Here is a 19,985-nt window from a genome sequence, read left to right as displayed (position 1 = left end):
CTAACCTGCACATCCTTGGACTGTGGGAGGAAACCGGAGCACCCGGAGGAAACCCACGCACACACGGGGAGGATGTGCAGACTCCGCACAGACAGTGACCCAAGCAGGAATCGAACCTGGGTCCCTGGAGCTGTGAAGCCATTGTACTATCCACAATGCTACCATGCTGCCCAATTAACTCGATTAATTCCAGGGATGAAGGACTTCTCTTATGAAGAGAGATCAAGCAGTTCAGGTCCATACTCGCTGGAGCTTACAAGGATGAATGGAGATCAAATTGAGGAATATAAGATGCTGAAGGGGATTGAGAGGATACGTGCAGGGTGGATGGTTACCCTTGTTGGACATTTTAGAATGAGAGACCATAGGTTTAGGTGAAGGGGTAGAAGATTTAAAACAGAAATTAAGAGGAACTTCACGAAAAGGGTTGTGAAACTGTGGAATTCTCTACCTCAGAGTTCAGCAGAAGCCAGAACACTAAATAAATTTAAGGAGGAGATAGAGAGGTTTTTAATTAGTAACGGTTTATGGGAACGGGGGGGAAGGTGGAGATGGGGCTGAGAGGAGATCAGCCATGATCATATTGAATGGCGCAGCAAGATTGAGTGGCTGAATTGCCCACTCCTGCTCCCAGTTCTTATGTTCTTACATTCGCTACAGAATCATAGACAGCTTATCACTTATAATGGCTTCGCTTCATGTTCCCACACCATTACCTCTGATATCTCCAAGGGCCTATGTCATCTGAAAACACGTTTGTTTCCTCATGTAGGCCAACGACATTCAGCTCTGCCTCACCGCCACAATCTCAACCGCTCCACTATCTCCAAATAATCAGGCTGATTGTCCGACAGCCACCACTGTGTGAGCAGAACCTTTCTCCAATTGCATATCAGGAAAATTGAAGCCAATGATTTTGGGCCCCACCACAAACTATGCTCCCTAACAACTAACTCCACCCCTCTCCAGGACAACTGTCTACAATAATCTTTATTGTCACAAGTAAGCTTACATTAACACTGCAATGAAGTTACTGTGAAAAGGCACGAGTCGCCACATTCTGGTGCCTGTTTGGGTACACGGAGGGAGAATTCAGAATGTCCAAATTACTTAACAGCATGGGCGCAATTCTCCGCACTCACGACGGTGCGGAGAATAGCGGGGGTCGTAAATTTTTACGGCCACGCTAGTCCGACGCCCTCCCGCTATTCTCCCCCCCCAACGCCCAACTCCCGACACGAATCGCTGCCGCCGTTTTTTTACGGCCAGCAGCGATTCTCAGCTGGCCGATGGGCCGAATTCCAAGCCCTTTACGTCCATTTTTACGAACGGCAAACACACCTGGTCTGGCCGTTCGTAAAAACGGCCGTAAAGTCCCGATCTTGGCAACCATGGCACCGATTGGCACGGCAGTACCACGACCGTGCCAAGGGTGCCATGGGCCCGCGATCGGTGGGCACCAATCGCGGGCAGCGGGTCCGATTCCCGCGCACTCTTTGTCCTTCCGCCACCCCGCTGTATCACTTCGCGGGGCGGCTGAGGGGCATCCCGGCCCGTGCATGCGCGGGTTTCGCGTAAATGCGCGATGACGTCATCCGCGCATGCGCGGGTTGGAGTCTTCCAATCCGCGCATGCGCGGCTGATGTCATGTGACGCGTCAGCCGGCGCAAACTCTGGCAAGCGGGCTTAACGAAATTCTAGCCCCGACCGGGGACCAGAATCTGTTCCCGATCGGGGAGAGGGAGGCTGGCGTCAAACCCGCCCGGTTTTGACGCCAGCCTTACGATTTCTCCCTGTCTGGGAGAATCGCGCCCCATATCTTTCTGGACTTGTGGGAGGAAACCGGAGTACCCGGAGGAAACCCACGCAGACACGGGGAGAACGTGCAAACTCCGCAAAGACAGTGACCCAAGCCAGGAATCGCACCTGGGACCCTGGAGCAGTGAAGCAACAGTGCTACTCATTGTGCTACCGTGCTGCCCTCAGTCAGAATGTTCGCAACTTTGGCATCACATTTGACCCTGAGGGAAGCTTCCAATAGCATACCCACACCATCCCTAAAACCTTGCCCATCATAACATTTCCCAACTCCATCTCTGCCTCGGTTCAGTTGCTAAAACCTTCATTTGTGCATTTGTTACCTCAAGATTCTAATATAATTCTGGCTGGCCTCCCATATTCTGTGCTACATGAACTGTTGATCACCCAAACCCCAGCAGCCCATATTGTAACTCACCCCACCAAAAAAACATTCAGCCATCACACCTGTGATCACCGGTTTTCCAATCACTCCATGGCCTCAGCCATCACAATCTTTGCCATCTCCTCCAGCCACAGAACCCTCAGAGATATCCGAGGGTGAAGGCATGGGCTTAAGTAGAGTGCTCTTTCCAAGAGCTGGTGGAGACTTGATGGGCCAAATGGCCTCATTCTGCCCTGTAAATTCTATGATTCGATGATTCGCTTGAGCGTCCCTGTATTTACTTGCTCCAGACTCGATGGGCCAAATGGCCTCCTTTTGCCCTGTAAATTCTATGATTTGATGATTCGTTTGAGCATCCCTGTATTTACTTGCTCCATCCTTGCACTGTGCCTTGTGCGACCTGGTGCTGAAGCTGTGGAATTGCCTCTCCACCTGTCTCCACCTCCCTACCTGACCCTCCTCCTTTATGACACTTTTTCAAACTTACCTCTTTGGCTAAACTTTTGGCTGTCTGCCCAAATATTTCCATATGTGATCGGTGTCAAATTTTGTTTTGTAAAGCTCTGTGGAATGCTGCTGGGGGATGTTTTATTATATTAAATTACCTTAAATTGCATCCAGATTTGGAAATATATCACTGCCATTCCTTCAATGTTGCTGGGTCAAAATACTGGAACTCCCTCCCGAACAGCACTGTGGGTGTACCTATAGCACATGGGTGGCAGTGGTTCAAGAAGGCAGCTCACCACCACCTTCTCAAGAGCAATTATGGGTGGGCAATAAATGGGTCCACATCCCTTAATGAAAAAAATAATTAAAGGAACGAGCTATATAAATACAAGGAACGAGCTATATAAATACAAGTTACATCAATACAAACATACAAAATCGGAGCAGAAGTAGGTAATTTGGTCACTCGAGCCTGCTCCGCCATTCAATAAGATCGTGGCCAATCTGTTTGCGCTAAGTTCCACATTCCCCATCCAATCCCAATAACTTTAGATTCCGTTGTGCAACATAAATCAATATTCAGTGATCCCGATTCCACCTCCATCTGAGACAGAGAGTTCCAGGGTTGCACAGCCCTCTGAAGAAAAAAGTTGTCCTCATCTCTGTCCTATTTGGGCGATCCCTAATTTTAAAATAATGCCCCCTAGTTCTGGACTCGCCCACAAGAGGAAGCATCCTTTCAATGTCCACCTTCTCAATACTTTTCAGGATCTTACATATTTCAATCAAGTCACCCCTCACTGTTCTAAACTCTGATGAAAACAAGCCCAGCCTTTCCAGCCGAAACCCCACAAGACAAACTGTTCATTTCAGGTATGTCTTTAAACCGACTTTGTATTATGAGCACACTTTTTAAATAACATAATGAAGGCATTCAGTAGAACTTCTAAAGCTAAAATAGCCAGCATTAAGTAAGCAATTTTAGTTTCTAAATAACCACATGAATTTAAACAAATCAACATTTTGTTGACAAAATTCTATTCAAAAATGTTTAAAGTAACACATAGAATATCATGCTTTCCTTGCACTTTAAACGTTGAAGTATAAAATAAGTTTGCATTTTAAAAGAAAATCACATTTTGTTACATGTTTTAGGCTGACATGGTACACGTCCACTAGGTCGGTCTTTGGAAAGCATGAAGTTTTTCCAACAATTCCTTGCCCTCCTGACACGGTCTAATTCATTGGAATCCCAGAGCAGGATACATAGCATAATCCACTTGAGTAAACAATTGCCCGAGCATAAATTTAAAATCCTGCAGATGATCCCTGGAGAAAACTTGGATTTCAGGATACAGTTGCGCATTAAAAGCTCGAAAAATAAATACTTTTTGTTTAAAATGTGCCAGTGCAATCAGTCCCTGTGACAGTCCAAATCTATTCACACTGCTTTTGACTAATTGTGACAAATGCAATGGTCATCTCAGCTTAATAGTCTACCATAGTTGCAATGGTGCATAGCAGATTTTATAATAGTATAATAAAACCCCTCTCCATTCATCAAATTGAATATAACTAAATTCTACAAATAACACAATATGTTCAAATACAAGGTCATGCAAACGAATTGTTCATTGTGTGCATGACCTTTGCATTCATATAGGTTTCTGCTGACACCCTTCCCTGGGGCGTTTTAAAGTGTTGATACACTCCTCCCTTCTATTTCTCTCCTGAGCTAATGCTTTTGCCAATGGCAATCAGATTTTACACAAAGAAAAAGAAATCTATAAACCAATTCAATATGAGAATTTCTCCCATACACTTTCAACAATGAGATGGATTTTAAACAACAAGATTATATTTAAAAAGCGCTGGCAGCACAGCATAACCGTACTGCAAATCAATAAGCGTGTTAAAATGTAGCAACCAAAAGAATCTTTAGCTTGACGTGAAACCCTCTGATAAAACATCCCAAGAGGATTAAAATATGAAAAGAAGTAATATTCCAATAAACATGAATTGCACAGACACAACAACAGACAGAGACGGGATTTAACGATGAAAAATGGCACTGACTCGCTCTTTGCTCTCTAATTAGGCACTTTTGTTTCTTTAAATCTGTAAGCAATTAGTTCTATAAATGATCAACTAAAAAGTCGACTCGGAACTCTGCAGTGAGAGGAAGAATGGGCCGCTACTTCTTGAGTGTCATTTTCTTCAGCTTGTAGCCAACTACCAGATGTTATTGAGTTACATTTACATTCCTGCCCACACATCTGTTTTGAGAAAATGTAGGTTAACTAAACTGTGCTTTTTAATTTTTAAAAAATGAACCGATTCAAGCATAAGAAATTGCTGCAGGGAGGACCATTCGATCCCCCCAAGCCTGCTCTGCAAATCAGTAAGATCATAGCTGATCTGATTGTGAGAACCTGTTTGGATTCTCCATTGCCTGAATGGTAGCGGGTTTCCCAATATGGCAGAGAATGGAGCATCGGCCCAAAAACAGGATCGCGCCGGGCATCAAACCAGTTCCGATGCCCCAGACCCCACCGATTCCCCTACCTGTCAGTGGGGTCGGGCTCAGGACTTGTGTTGTGCGGGGAGGGGCGTCCCAAAATCGGACCTCAGTATCTGGCTGCCTGTTCAAATTGGCCACCCGACAGGAGGGTTCCAACGGAATCCGGCGAGCTCGCCCTCATGCATAACTTAGCATGGAAAAGAATAGGGGACAGGATTCTTCCTTTCTGAGATTATGGAATGGATCCTCTGATTTTGCGGCTAAGTGCTGACGCCGGTATGGGAACAGTGGCGTTTTATGACCCAAAATCAGCTCTGAATCCTCAACAATTCTGGGACCGGTGAAGGGATAGCAGCCGCGCTGGGTAAAACCCATGGCACCCATGGCAAAAATAGCCGGAGAATGTCCGGGTCCGTGGCAATCCGCACCGCGAAGATCTGCAGCAGTCGCTCCTTACAACATGCCACCGGCCGCGTGCAGATCCAACCTGTTAGATAGTGCCCCCCTGTATACCCCCTCATGAACTCTGGACCACCCCCCACCAGTACCCCCAGCCCGCGCCTCAGCCCCCTCAGCCAGAGGAACAGCCCCCATTCCCCCAACTGTGGCAGCGCTGGACACAGTCTGCAGCTGCCAAGCGAGGTTGATGAAAACTCAGACCTGTTTGGGCCGACGGTTCTGGCTATGGATCAGCATGAATAAAGCCTGGGGCATTCTGTGCAGGCACTGGCCGAGTCCCCGGATTGCCACCTCATAGGCAAACATGACCCAGAGCCACCTGAAAATCGCAGCGATGCTCCTGTGGCCCGATCGCAGTGGGCCATGGCTGGGGACATCGGCTACATTGCCCAGCCATTGGCCAACATGGTGCAGACACAGAGCGAGATGTCCCAGTCACAGAGGGATATAGTGCAGTCACTGGCTAATGTGGCACAGACCCAGAAGGTGGTTGCACTGTCAATGGGTGATGTTGCGCAATCCCAGGCAGAGCGGGTCCTCTCACTGTGGTCCATACCCCCGAGCGTGTGGCCGAGACCAGATCAGGCCTCCAGGACTGACAATGCCAGGTGGCAAGGGAGCATCAGGGGAAAGCTCCCCTCGCACTGACGTCCCATGGAGTAGCCCAGGGGCCATTGATCACCCTGAGGGAGGAAGAGATGATGGGGCTTGTGCTGGTGAATCCCACAAGGGAGGTGCCGGACCCCCCTCCTCCTGTCCCTGGTGCATCTGGTGGGCAGCAGCCCGCTCCTGGTGCCAGCGGAGACCAGGAGCAAGTCTCTGCTCGTGGGAGCAATTAGTCACCAGAACCTGCCTAACTAAGCTTTGAATATATTTGATGACCAGGTGCTCACTGTTCTCTCGGAAAGAGAATTGTAAAGACTAACGACCCTCTAAGAGAAGAAGTTCCTCCTCATCTCCATCTTAACTGGGCCACCCATTATTTTTAAACTATGTCGCCTAATTTTACATTCCCCCACAAGAGGAAACATCCTCTCAGCATCAAATGTGTCAGGACACCTCAGAATGTTATATGTTCCAATGAGATCACCTCTCAGTCTTCTAAACTCCAATGAATATGAGCCCCAGCTGCTCAACCTTTCATCATAAGATAACCCCTTTATCCCAGGAATCAGACTTTTCTGGGGCAGAAAGAGGCCACTTAGCCCATCAGGTCTGCAGCGGCCGAGAAGCAGTCACCCAGTCTAACCCACTTTTGGTCTGGAGCTCTGCTCCTTATGGCTCGCTATCCAGTCACCTTTTAAATTAGCCGGGGGGTTTTGCCTCTACTACCCTTTCAGGCAGTGAGTTTCAGACCCCTCCCCCCCACAACCATCCGGGTGAAAAATATTTACCTCATCTCCCTTCTGATCCTTCTGCCAATCACTTTAAATCTATGCCCCCTAATCGGTGACCTCTCTATCCAGGCCTATCACAATTTTGTACATCTCAATCAAATCTTCCCTCAGCCTCCGCTGTGTGAAGGAGAACAAGCCCAACCTCTCCAAACTTTCCTCATTGCTAAAATATTCCAGCCCTGGAAACATCCTCATAAATCTCCTCCATACCCTCTCCTCCATACCCTCTGCAATGACATCCTTTCTGTAATGAGGGACCAGAACTGCACACAGTACTCAAGCTCTGGCCTGCATATTGTTTGATATAGTTCCAGCATAACCTCCCGGCTCTTATATTCTCTGCCTTAACTAATAAATGGAAAGATTCTATATGCCTTCTTAACCACTTATCGGCCTGTCCGCCTGGCTGCAGGGATCTGTGGACATTAAATCAAGGTCCCTCACTTTGTCCACATCTCCTCATTCCATTTATTGTGTTTGCAATGCCAGATATCCTTCCTCAACTAAGGAGACCAGAACTGTACATAGAACTCCAGGTGTGACCTCTCCAATATCCTGTAACGTTGGAACAAGACTTTTGCATTGCAGCCCTCTTGCAATAAAGGCCAACGTTCAATTTACCTTCCTAATTACTTTCTGAATTGCATGCTAACTTTTTGTGTTCCATAAACAAGGATACCCAAATCCCTCTTTTCTGCAGCATTCTGCAATCTCACTCGATTTAAAAAATATTATAAAACATAGAAACATTGAAAAATAGGAGTAGGAGGAGGCCATTTGGCCCTTTGAGCTTGCTCCGCCATTCATTCTGATTATGGCTGAACGTCCAACTCCATAGCCTGTTCCCCCCATACCCTTTGATTCCTATAGCCCCAATAGTTATATCAAACTCCATTTTGAAAATATACTCTGCGGGATTCTCCATCGGCGGGATCTTTCACCCCGCCGGCAGTGTACACACGCCCATGCATTTTCCAGCGGAGTGGGGTGGCCCACAATGGAAAACCCCACAGGCCGGCTGCGGGAACGGAGAATACCGTTGCCTGCGAAGGTGCGCTGTGCAGGAAAACGGGGCTGACGGGACGGAGAATTCCACCCACAATGTTTTAGCCTCAATTGCTTTCTGCGGTAGCGAATTCCACAGGCTCACCACCCTCTGGGTGAAGAAATTTCTCCTAATCTCAGTCCAAAATGGTTTACCACGTACTCTCAGACTGTGACCCTTGGTCTGGACTCCCCCACCATCGGCGCCATCCTTCCTGCATCTACCCAGTTCTGTCCTGGTAGAATTTTATAGCTTTCTATGAGATTCCCCACTCATTCTTCTGAACTCCAGCAAATAAAGTCCTTACCGACTCAAACTGTCTCATGTGTCCCAGGAATCAGTCTGGTAAACCTTCTCTGCACTCCCTCTACAGCAAGAACATCTTTCCTCTGCTAAGGAGACCAAAGCTGCACAAAATATTTTGGGCGTGGTCTCACCAAGGCCCTGTACAATTGCAGCAAGGTAACCATACTCCTGTGCTTGAGTCTTCTCACTATGAAGGTCAACGTATCATTTGCATTCTTTACCGCCTGCTGCACTTTCAGTGACACCCAGGTCCCGTTGCACATTCCCCTCTCTCAATTTATAGCCAGACAATTAATAATCTTCCTACCGAAGTGGATAATCTCACAGTTGTCCACATTATACTGCATCTACCGTGCTTGCCCAAATCACTCTGCATAGCTATTTTTCCCACCAAAGTGAACAATTTCACATTTTCATATATTACACTCCACGTGCCAATTTTTTGCTCACTCACTTAACCTGTCCCAATCCCTTTGCAGACGCTTTGGGCGGGATTCCCCGACCCCCCCGCTGGGTTGGAGAATCGCCGGGTCCCAGCGTCAATCCCGCCCATGCCGTGTCCCGAATTCTCCGGCATCGGAGATTCGACGGGGGCGGGAATTGCTCCACGCCGGTCGGCGTGCCCCCCCCCCCCCCCCCCCCCCCCCCCGGTGTTTCTCCGGTCCGCGATGGGCCGAAGTCCCACCGCTGTCATGCTTCTCCCGCCATGCTTCCCAAACCACCTACCTTACTGGTGGGAGAAGGCGGTGCGGGCGGGCTCCGGGGTCCTGGGGGGGGGGGAGGGGGGGGGGAATCTGGCTCCGGGGGGTGCCCCCACGGTGGCCTGGCCCACAATCGGGGCCCACCGATCGGCCGGCGGGCCTTTGCCGTGGGGGCACTCTTTTCCTTCCGCCTTCGCCATAGTCTTCACCATGGCGGAGGCGGAAGTGACCCCCTCCCCTGCGCATGCGCAGGTATGATGTCAGCAGCCGCTGACGCTCCGGCGCATGCATGAACTCCGCCGGCCGGCGAAGTAGGGGAGAATCCCAGCCTTTGTGTCCTCCTCACTTCTCTTTCTACTTATCTTCATAGGAAGATAAAATTTGGCTGCAATACGGTCAGTCCAGTGGTGGATTCAAGATTGAGTCTACAGGTCTCGGAAGTTCAACCAAAATGTTAGTTAGATGTTAACACTACAGGCTGCAATTTTAGACTGCCCATTTTTGCACGTAAATGGCCTTTGATGTCATCAAAACCGTTCTCTTAAAGTGCCTTCTTCAGCTACAGGGCTGCTTGTGAGGGAACACTGAAATAACTATGAATACATAAAAAGTCCCTTCTTTAATATCGGTTATAAATAGTTGAGGCCTAGCTCTGATTCCTGGCATCCCACTCGTTGTGGTTTGCCAGGTTGAAAATTACGCATTCATCCCAACCATTTCTTTCCTGTTGTTCAGTCAATCCTCTGTCCAGTATAATACATCACCCCAGTACCATAAGCTATCATTTTGTGCAGTTACTCTTTATGTTACATTGCATCAAATGCCTTTTGGAAATTTAAATACACTACACGTACTGGTTTCCTTTATCCATCCTGCTTGTTACATCCTCAAAGAGCGCTCATAAATGTGTCAGCACTATCTCCCTTTCACAAGGTCATAACAACTCTGCCTGATTGCACTATTCATAGTATCATAGAATTTACAGTATAGAAGGAGGCCATTCGGCCCATCGAGTCTGCACCGGCTCTTGGAAAGAGCACACTACCGAAGGTCAACACCTCCACTCTATCCCCATAACCCAGTAACCCCAGCCAACACTAAGGGCAATTTTGGACACTAAGGGCAATTTAGCATGGCCAATCCACCTAACCTGCACATCTTTGGACTGTGGGAGGAAACCGAAGCACCCGGAGGAAACCCACGCACACACTAGGGAGGATGTGCAGATTCCGCACAGACAGTGACCCAAGCCGGAATCGAACCTGGGACCCTGGAGCTGTGAAGCAATTGTGCTATCCACAATGCTACCGTGCTGCCCTAAACTATTATTTGTCTAAATGTCCTGCCACTACCTTCTTAAGAATGGATCTGAGCATTTTCCCATGACAGATGGTAGGTTAACGGGCCTATAATTTTCTGCTTTCTGTCTTTCTCCTTTCCTGAATATTATATTTGTTATATTTGTGGTTGTCCAATCACCTGGAATATTTCCAGAATCAAGGCTATTCAGGACGATCAGAGAAAATTATTTCACTGTGCATGCTGAGAACAGGAAACTATTGCTTCAAACAACAAAAATCATAGTTTGAAAATCTGTGAGAACGCTGGTCATCAATATTTCGATTAGAAAGCAGGTTTGGAGTGGAAATACATGTGCAGGAAAGCTGCAGCTCCCTCACCCAATGCAGAACTTGAACAGACCAAAGTAGATTTTCAGACTTAAATTGATGGACCACCATAAGACTGTCTGGCTCAGTTAATTACTTTTCTCACTAGTGGGCGACCAGAAAGCAGACTAAAGCTCCTAAATATCCTTAAAAGTAGAGAAATCTTTGCTTACTTACTAAGATTAGGTACTTTCTCTGTTAAAGAGCTACTGAGCGCGACATTCAGTCTGGTGAGACTGTCACGGTATCAACCATTAATTGGTCCACTTAATGAGACCCCACGGGCTTCACACTGCAAATGATGGTCCGCTGGCTGATTTGCCAGGCTACCAGCTCCCCGCTAACAAGGGAGAACAACACTTAAACCGATCCTGCTGAGCAAACCCCTCACAGCTCGCAGCCATGCCACTGATGAGTCAAGTCCCACGATTCGGGAATGTTGACCTGGCCAGATTGTTGGACGTGGTGGAGACTAGACGGGATGCTCTGTTTCCCCAAGGTGCTCGGAGGGTCAGCCCCAAGGCAGTCAGTGCCACCTGGGAGGAAATGGCAGCAACCGTCAGCTCGGTGAGGGCAACCAGGTGGTCCATCACCCAGTGTCGTAAGAAGATCAACGATCTCCATCGGCTGGATGGGTGAGTTGGCACCAACTCCCTGGCACCGTCCCCCCCTTCCCCCCAACCATGAGCATGGGCCTGACACCACTCCCGCCCTGCATCGTACCGTGCCCTGGCCCACCCATGTCCAGCAGTACCACCCTCCCCCCATACTCCCATCCCTCCATTTCTCTCCATGCACCCCATCTCCCCATAGCCCCCCCCTTTGCTCCCACTCACGCCCCAGCCCCCGCGATGAATGAAACATGTGGCTTCCTGCAGTGTTCAGGCACAGTGTCCAAGCATTACAGTCTGATTGGGATGCTGGGCAATAACCCCCACATGCTACATGGCATGCCTACCCACGAGAATCCACTTAGGAGCTGCACTTCACAAGGAAGCAGTTACTGAGCTGTATCATATGCTGCACAAGAACTGGAACCCAGAACCAGGACAATGCACAAATTTTCCTATAATGCTGAAGGTAATTGTAGCTCTCCATCATTCCAGACTCTATTAGAGACATGAATAACATTAGAAATTTTGCTGTCCACATTTCAATTTGGCAGAGATCAATGCAGTGTTCCAACATCTTCCCCATAAAAACTGAGGAAGGAGCTGCGCTCCGAAAGCTCGTGTTTGAAACAAACCTGTTGGACTTTAACCTGGTGTTGTAAGACTTCTTACTGTGCTCACCCCAGTCCAATGCCGGCATCTCCACACCATAAAAACTGGCAGGCAACAAAAAATAGATTTGAGTTTTTCCGGAATTGTTGCTTTTCCATTGGTACATGTAGTAAAAGGTTGCACCTATATAGCTTGACATGCTCCTTGCAGTGAACCAGGCATTTTCTAGAACAAGAAAGGGCTTACATTTGTTAAATCTTCAACTGCTGTCGCCAAAGGCTGAAAACAATGAACCTCTGTAACGGCTTACCTATTAATAGTCCTGACGCTTTCACACTGCGCCAGTCCTGAATATTGCCTCTCTTCCACCCAAACTATCAGAACAGGGGCTGTGTCGGCGGCACGTGGCACAGTGGTTAGCACTGCAGCCTATGCCGCTGAGGACTCGGGTTCGAATCCCGGCCCTGGGTCACTGTCCATGTGTAGTTTGCACATTCTCCCCGTGTCTGCATGGGTTTCACCCCCACATCCCAAAGATGTGTTGGTTAGGTGGATTGGCCACACTAAATTACCCTTTAATTGGGAATAAAAAATAATTGGGTACTCTAAATGTATTTAAAAAAAGAACAGGGGCTGGGTGCTGGAGGACTGGGAGTATCCACTTAACAATAACCGCGTAGTGTGGAACATTTCCGCAATTAGAGCTGCACAACAACCAGAGTCCCGAAAGAAAGGATTATTGGGCTCTTAAAATAAAAGCTTTGATAATACTGTGATATTATCATAACTGTAGGCACTGCAAGGGTTAATGCCACTGGAGGGAGCTACAGATACAAGTATATAAGGCATTGATGCTAAGCCTTGGGGGTGAGGATAGTCAGGACTTAGCTAGAGAGAGTCAGAACTATTATTAGTGTGAAATAGAGCAGATCATAGTTTATACCAGTATTAAGATTAATTGTAGATGAGTGTAGTTTATATGTTAACAATATTATTTAGAAGTATGTATCAAATCCAAATTACTAGTGTTAATAAATGTGTAGCTTTGTTTAAGTTCAAGCTATTTTGTGATCTTTGTGAACATTATGCCAACCATCCTGAATTAAGCAACACAAAGAGTACCACAACGACCATGGGAGAAGGGACAGGAATAGGAACAGAAGAAAGGATGAAGTGGTAGGTGCTCCAAAGGAAGAGCAAGGCCCAGCCAGGGCTTTCTGGTAGATAATTATTGAGAAGAGCCTCTCGAAGATCCGATCCCCCCCCCCCCCCCCCCCCCCCACCATCCAATGCACCAGTCATACCGTCCTTACACCCACCATCTAAATGTCTTCAGTCGGTGTAACTTTATGAACATTATTCTTGCTTCAGTAAACATATTGAGATCAAAAGTACTCTAAAATAATGTTTACTACTCCATCATACTTAAACATTCACAATTTAATAAATCTGTCCACAGGATGGAGGGAACTAAACATCATCTTTGTGGAAAACTCCATGCCTGTCTGATGTGCTCACTTATCCACATTAATGCTGCCATGAGCTGGTCCCCTAATGGCTACAGCTTGGTGAGTGGGAAGCTATTGCATTTCTGTGGAGAGCACTTGGGATAGCTGTGGTGAGTAAACACAAGACGGTTTGGTTGTTAAGGAATCCAGCGACAGAGTACTGGATGTCTGCTTTAGTCTGGGCTGTCTGTCACAGATAACTGTTTTACATTAACATGATTGAAAGACTGGCAAGGGAGCAGGTGTGCTGTCACCCTGAGAGATTAGCTTGAAGAGGGTTTCTTTCTGTTGTGTTCAGAGAGTCATTAAAACAATTAGAAATGTAACAATTTCAGTCAGGCATCCATAAGATTTGAAAAACCAAACATCCAGTCAGTATATTAGATAATGTAGAAAATACAAAAAAAGGGCATGATGTATCACAGTAATGGAAGGAGAGATGATGGAGGCTGAGCAAAAGAAACGGCTGTCCAGAGCATTGATCAAAACATTTTGTCGAAGATATAAGCTTTAAGGAAATCTTTAAGAAGATAGGTACAAGGGTTTGTGGTGTGTCATGCCTGAGATGGTTGAAGGCATGCCACTTGGGAGAGATTGTAGGAGTTGAGAAGGAAACGGAAGTGGAGAAGGATGAGGCTATGGCAGGTCACTGAGGATAGGAGTCATTGGCAAGTGGGATTTGGTACAAAGTCCAGGAAGCACAGTTTTGAAAGAGCTTAAGCTTGCAGAAAGTGGGAATGGGAAGCTGGACAGGAGAGCATTAACATGGTGCAGCTTATGGTGACCAGCACACCTGGTAGGATATGGCATTTGGGGTCAAATTCTCTGACCATGACCACTTGTGTGAGGTTGGCAAAGATTTTGCAGCACTCCGTCAAAGCCACAGGGCTTGATTCCTGATGTTGACCACCATGGCTATCTGTTCCCACTGTCTTCTGAGCGAATGGCAGTAGGGCCTCCTGGGTATCTGCAGATAAAAGACATCTCTTCCCCTTTCCACCCCTTCTGCCAAGGCTGCCAGCACTGTGTCAAGAATGTTACAATCTGCTGTTGCCTATGTTATGCCATTATCTATTCGAGGTCAGAATCCGTCATAGAACCATTTTCTGCACCTACCCAATGCTAATGCATCACCCCTATTAGCGGCTGGCTTCAAGTGGTCCAGGCGAGCTTCAGATGGTGCTAGGCCTTTTGGGTGCCCTGCTGAGACATGCAGCACTCTGTGTGGTTACTGTTGGTTGCACACTACAATCATGTTAATTCGCAGACAGCACAAAGTTGACAAGCTGCATGCATCACATTGGCTGGGTATGGGCTAACTGTGCAATGTGATCCCCACCCCTGTCTTCAGTGCCTTTCAAATTTCACGCCTGCATATATCTTAACAATGCAAAAAAAACTGCCTTATGGCATTGAGAACAAATATTAATTCCTGAAGAGTTAAAATACCAAAAGAGCTTCACTTTTGAAATCAAAGCAGTCGAGTGCACACCATCTATTCACCTCGTGAATTGAAGTTTATTTTGCTTAAAATTACCAACAAATTCCTGCGTATTTTTCTTGAAGACTTAATCCACCAATCACCAGCCATACCATTTGTTGGCTGGCTGCCAATCATGATCCATGGCACACAAAGAGAAACAACTTTTAAAATGTCTTCATTTTAATTGCCAATCAATCATTATAGTTTTTTAAAAATGCTGCACCCAGTAAGTGTAACAGAACAAGGTGCAGTGATCAGTTACTCACAGTCTCTCTAGAGAGCGCAGGCCAAAGAAAGAGCCATTCTTCAACAGTGAGATCTTGTTGTTACTCAGGATCCTGCAGAAAGTCAGTGGAGAACATAGTTAATGCAGAACGATAAATGAGCTGCTGCAAAGAAGATGGTTCTCTTATGTCACTGTAAAATGATAAAATGACTAAATTGAACTTTGAATAAAATGCAAGATTTATAGGCCAGTATAAAATCTACTGAATGCAGATTATGTTGCACTTCGCTGCACTTAAGTTTTATACGGTTACACAGCAGAAACTCATCTACTATTATTTAATTGTGCTTTCCATTAAACAAAATGGCTTCCGTTTGGTACTTGACTGATTCAATCAGATGTAGGAACAAGAGTTCTCTGAGAAATGAATGTGTAATATTTTAGCGAAATGAATGTTCAACTAAACCATCAAAACAAATTAACTGATCATTTATACCATTTTCCATCTGTGGTACCATGCTGCACAGCCATTTGCCCTGCAAATAACAGTGAGTACACTTGAGAAGAATTCATCAGCCTTGAAGCCTTGAACATTCACTCCCACCACCACTGGTACAACAGGGTTGCGGTGTTCAATCTATAAGATACACTGCAGCAACTCACTGCAGGGCGCCAACACCTTCATCTAAACCCTTGACCTCTACCATCTAGGAGGAGAATGAGTGCAGGACAATGAGAACATCACTACCTTCTCAGCCCTTCTCCAAATCACGTGCCATCCTGACTTGGAAACATGGTCCAGGGGCCACATCTGGCCCATCAGGGTTCTGAGTGGGGCTTACAAGACATTTTGTTGACTGTTGCCCACACGCAGAGTTGCCACATTCCGCTGGTTTCCATCCATGTAGGTTTTTACTCCCGGTATGACTGAAGTGATACACGCGATACATGGGGGCGATGTGCGTGCTGATTGCACACAATGTTGACTGTGAAAGCCGTGCACTCCCTCTGTGTCCAATCAAGCATAAATATTTATTTTCTTTTTATCACTTGAAGTTGAAGACAGTTCTATTAATATATAAATGATTATGCATTTTCTATAACTTGTTGCTAAATATTCGCCGTTTATCAAATATATTCAATCTTATTCAAGGTTCACAATTAGTGAACAAGCCTAACTTCAATCTTGCAGCCCACTGAGATGGACGGGTGGCACTCAGGCGCTCCACTCGCTAGCCTAGGCCCATTACAGGGTTAAGTCCTCGCAAACAAGTTCTCACCATTGGACACTGCTATCAACAAATTGATTGGGATAACATCATTGTTAAAAAAAGAGAAAGTGGCAGAATGGAATAGAGTCCTTGCAGGAAGTGAGGTGGCAAGTGTAGTGGATATTGGTAAAATATAAAAATGTATCAATTTAACATTGATACAAGTAGCCTTGCGGTGGATATTGGTCACCATAGCCTATCTCCAGAAACAACACAGAGAAATTGAGGAATGGAAAGGAAGGTTTGGGTGGTTAGGGTTAATGCAATTAGTGGTCAGAGTTAGGGTTAATGCAGAGTTAGTGGTTACGGTTAGGGTTAATGCAATTAGTGGTTAGAGTTAGGGTTAATGCAGAGTTAGTGGTTAGGGTTAATGCAGAGTTAGAGGTTAGAGTTAAGGTTAATGCAGAGTTAGTGGTTAGGGTTAATGCAGAGTTAGAGGTTAGAGTTAAGATTAATGCAGAGTTAGTGGTTAGGGTTAATGCAGTGTTAGTGGTTAGGGTTCGGGTTAATGCAAAGTTTGTGATTGGCAGGTCCTTTAATCATGTCCATTCCATTTGCATCATTTCACTCTGTCCCTTTCCTTCCTCCAAGAACCATAGCACAATTATCCTTGTCCTAATCTTCCATTCCACTGAGCACCACTTACAAGTATCCTCCTCCACCATTTCCACCACCTTCACTGTGAGGTCATGATTAAAACACTTCTTACAACTTATACAACTTATACAGTTGTATAAGACTAAGAGAGGGAGTATTAACCAGAGTGTTCAGCGCTGAAATGACACAATTCATATTGCACACTGGTTGACATTGTGATCTCCTTGCTCTACATGCTTCCAGCAGCCATTTGTTGCATGTGTGCAAATGTCCTCACCAATACCGCAGCCACGTGGCTTGCCCCACAAGTGAGCAGGCAGTGAGGATGCCATTTTAAATCCAATTGGCACCTGTGTACCCAAATTAATTGAGCACTGTCCATATATTTTTTTAAAGGTATTTGCACCATGGAAATAAGGAAGTTGTGACTCTCCACTACGTTATGTACATTGCTCTAAGTATCCAGAGTTTTGAGTCAGGTAGCTTGACTAAATATGTTTTACTTCAATTGTATAGGACATTGGCGAGACCATACCTGAAGTACTGTGTGCAGTTTTGGTCCTTATTTGAGGAAGGATGTTCTTGCTATGGGGGGAGTGCAACAAGGTTTACTAGACTGATTCCTGGGGTGGCGGGACTGTCATATGAGGAGAGACTGTCAGTTAGGATTGCATTCATTGGAGTTTAGAAGAATGACAGGGAATCTCATAGAAACTTATAAAATTCTAACAGGATTAAATAGGGTAGATTCAGAAAGAATATTCCCAATGGTGGGGGAGTCCATAAGTAGGGGGCCATATTTTGAGGATAAGGGGTAAACCTTCTCGGACTGAGGTTAGGAGACATTTCTTTACCCAGGGAGTGGTGAATCGGTGGAATTCGTTATCACAGAAAGTAGTTGAGGCTAAAATGTTGTGTAATTTCGAGAAGGAATTAGATATAGCTCTTGGAGCTAAAGGGATCAAGGAATATGGGGAGGAAGGTGGGATCAGGGTGTTGAATTTGATGATCAGCCATGTTCATAATGAAGGCAGAGAAGACGCGAAGGGCCAAATGACCTCCTCTTGCTTCTATTTTCAATGTTTCTTTGTTGAAAGCAGTTATATGTTTAAGTATGACACACAGGGAAAAATATATAGCCCCCTGTGATCTAGTCGGAGACAAATGTTAGCATTTCACCATCCAACATGGAAAAAATACAGCAGCAATTCTACACTAAATGGAATATACAGCACAATCGACAATTTCTGTAATTTATTCCAAGATTAATTGTATTATGTAATCTAGCTCAATATTTAGAATGGAACGCATACAGAAAATGCATTTTAGTTAACTGGATTTTCACAGAGAACAAACCAATGCTTGACAGACAAACTTTCTGAAGTAACAGGAAATAAGAAATGAAAAGCTTACATAAAATGAGAATATTTATTCATTATATTAAGAGAAAATATCTTTTCCTTTATTTTCAAGGTAATGCTTAAAATAAACTGGCAGCACAATGAAGGAGGCTCCATTTCTAAATTGTGCAGGTTTTCTATTGCACAGACTGTTTATGCAATATTGTCTTTATAGGGTGGATTTCACTGGAAAATGTACAGCATTTAATTACAGGAAATCTGTTGGCATTATTTAAGCGCGTTGATGAGAGGGCTCTAGGGCTTTTCATTGATTATTACGGTCAGTGTTCAGTCTCTGTCTCAGTCGATGACAGTAGGAGGTGATATGATTGGTCTCAGTGCCTTTTGGGTTTGGGAAAGTATTGTCATTGCCCAATGACTGCTGTTGGGAAGTGCACTTACGTAAAGAGAATCAAGTTTGTTTATGATGCCCTCCACGGTGAAACGGCCCACCAACACTCAGGGAACTGATAGGTCAAGAAGGGAAAATAAATGATGGAGCACTTCTAACCTGATTCAATTTGTTGAACAGTGGCGTATAGTACAGGGCAGAGAATGATCCATTGGCTCAATAAGCTAATGTTTGCATCCTTTGTGACAAGGCAGGACAAAGATAAAGGTAGTCAGTGAGTTGTGAGAACGGATTTAACTGCAAGTGCAGGGCAGATGCCTGAAACATTTTTTTCTTCGAGCCTCTCTTCTTGTGTTTACACAGCAGATTTCTGTCAGACTCATTTTATTTTCCAGCTCAAAAGAAATGTTATGGCTTGGCAATGCAGTGTGGTGCTGAGTCCATTTCTCAGAAAATCATTCAAATGGAGTAATTTCCCGTTCCTAATAGTTAATAAGAAACCAGTAACATAAACTGCTCTGCGGGTGCTAACATAATTGTCTTGACACAGTCCTGTTTCTGTACAGTCTATTTTCAAACAGAAAAGCAAGATAATGAAAGATGTTAGTGGTAGCACCTTTAATCCATCAGCAGCGATCATCATAATGAAAATAAGCTAGCGACTATGTATTGAGCCCGCAAAATTTTTTAGAGTTCCCCGGTGATCTTATACAGGTATGTGTGTGTGTGACACAGGAACAGGAACACCAAACATTTTTAAACACTTGTCTACCATCACCATGCACCAGGAGTGAAGGATTATTCTGGATTAATATTCTTAAATCAGCTGAATGGCATTGCTGATCCATAATTATTTTGAGATCGTAGAATGCGAATAAAAATAATAATGTAAAAAAAAATTGAGATCATAGATGCACAGAGGATGCTGTGTGAACCATTTTGCAAGGTACACTGAAGCCATTTGCCAAGACTCCTTTGGCAACACGTCCCAAATCTGTGATCTCTACCACCGAATTTACCAAGGGAACAGACACTTGGGAACTGCACCACCTGGAAGTTCCCCTCCAAGCCACGCACCATCCCGACTTAGAACTATATCGCCCTTACTTCACTGCCGCTGGATAAAAAACCTGGAATTCTCTTTCTAACCCACGATTTGGGGTTACCAACACCACA

At 45.5% G+C, this 19,985-nt stretch overlaps 1 protein-coding gene across 2 annotated transcripts in view; it reads right to left on the bottom strand.

Moving 5' to 3' along the window:
• LOC119951080 (adhesion G protein-coupled receptor A3-like) overlaps nucleotides 1-19,985 on the bottom strand; it is a 664,838-nt gene that overhangs the window by 557,847 nt on the left and 87,006 nt on the right. For both annotated transcript variants that reach the window (XM_038774125.1, XM_038774126.1), the window contains exon 2: nucleotides 15,230-15,301. In XM_038774125.1, coding sequence (XP_038630053.1) covers nucleotides 15,230-15,301 — 72 coding nt within the window. The remainder of the gene's footprint in view (nucleotides 1-15,229; nucleotides 15,302-19,985) is intronic.

This window comes from Scyliorhinus canicula, chromosome 16 (assembly GCF_902713615.1).
Source record: "Scyliorhinus canicula chromosome 16, sScyCan1.1, whole genome shotgun sequence".
NCBI classification, from domain to species: domain Eukaryota; kingdom Metazoa; phylum Chordata; class Chondrichthyes; order Carcharhiniformes; family Scyliorhinidae; genus Scyliorhinus; species Scyliorhinus canicula.
Note: the sequence above shows the minus strand (reverse complement) of the source record. Positions and strands in the feature narration are given on the sequence as shown.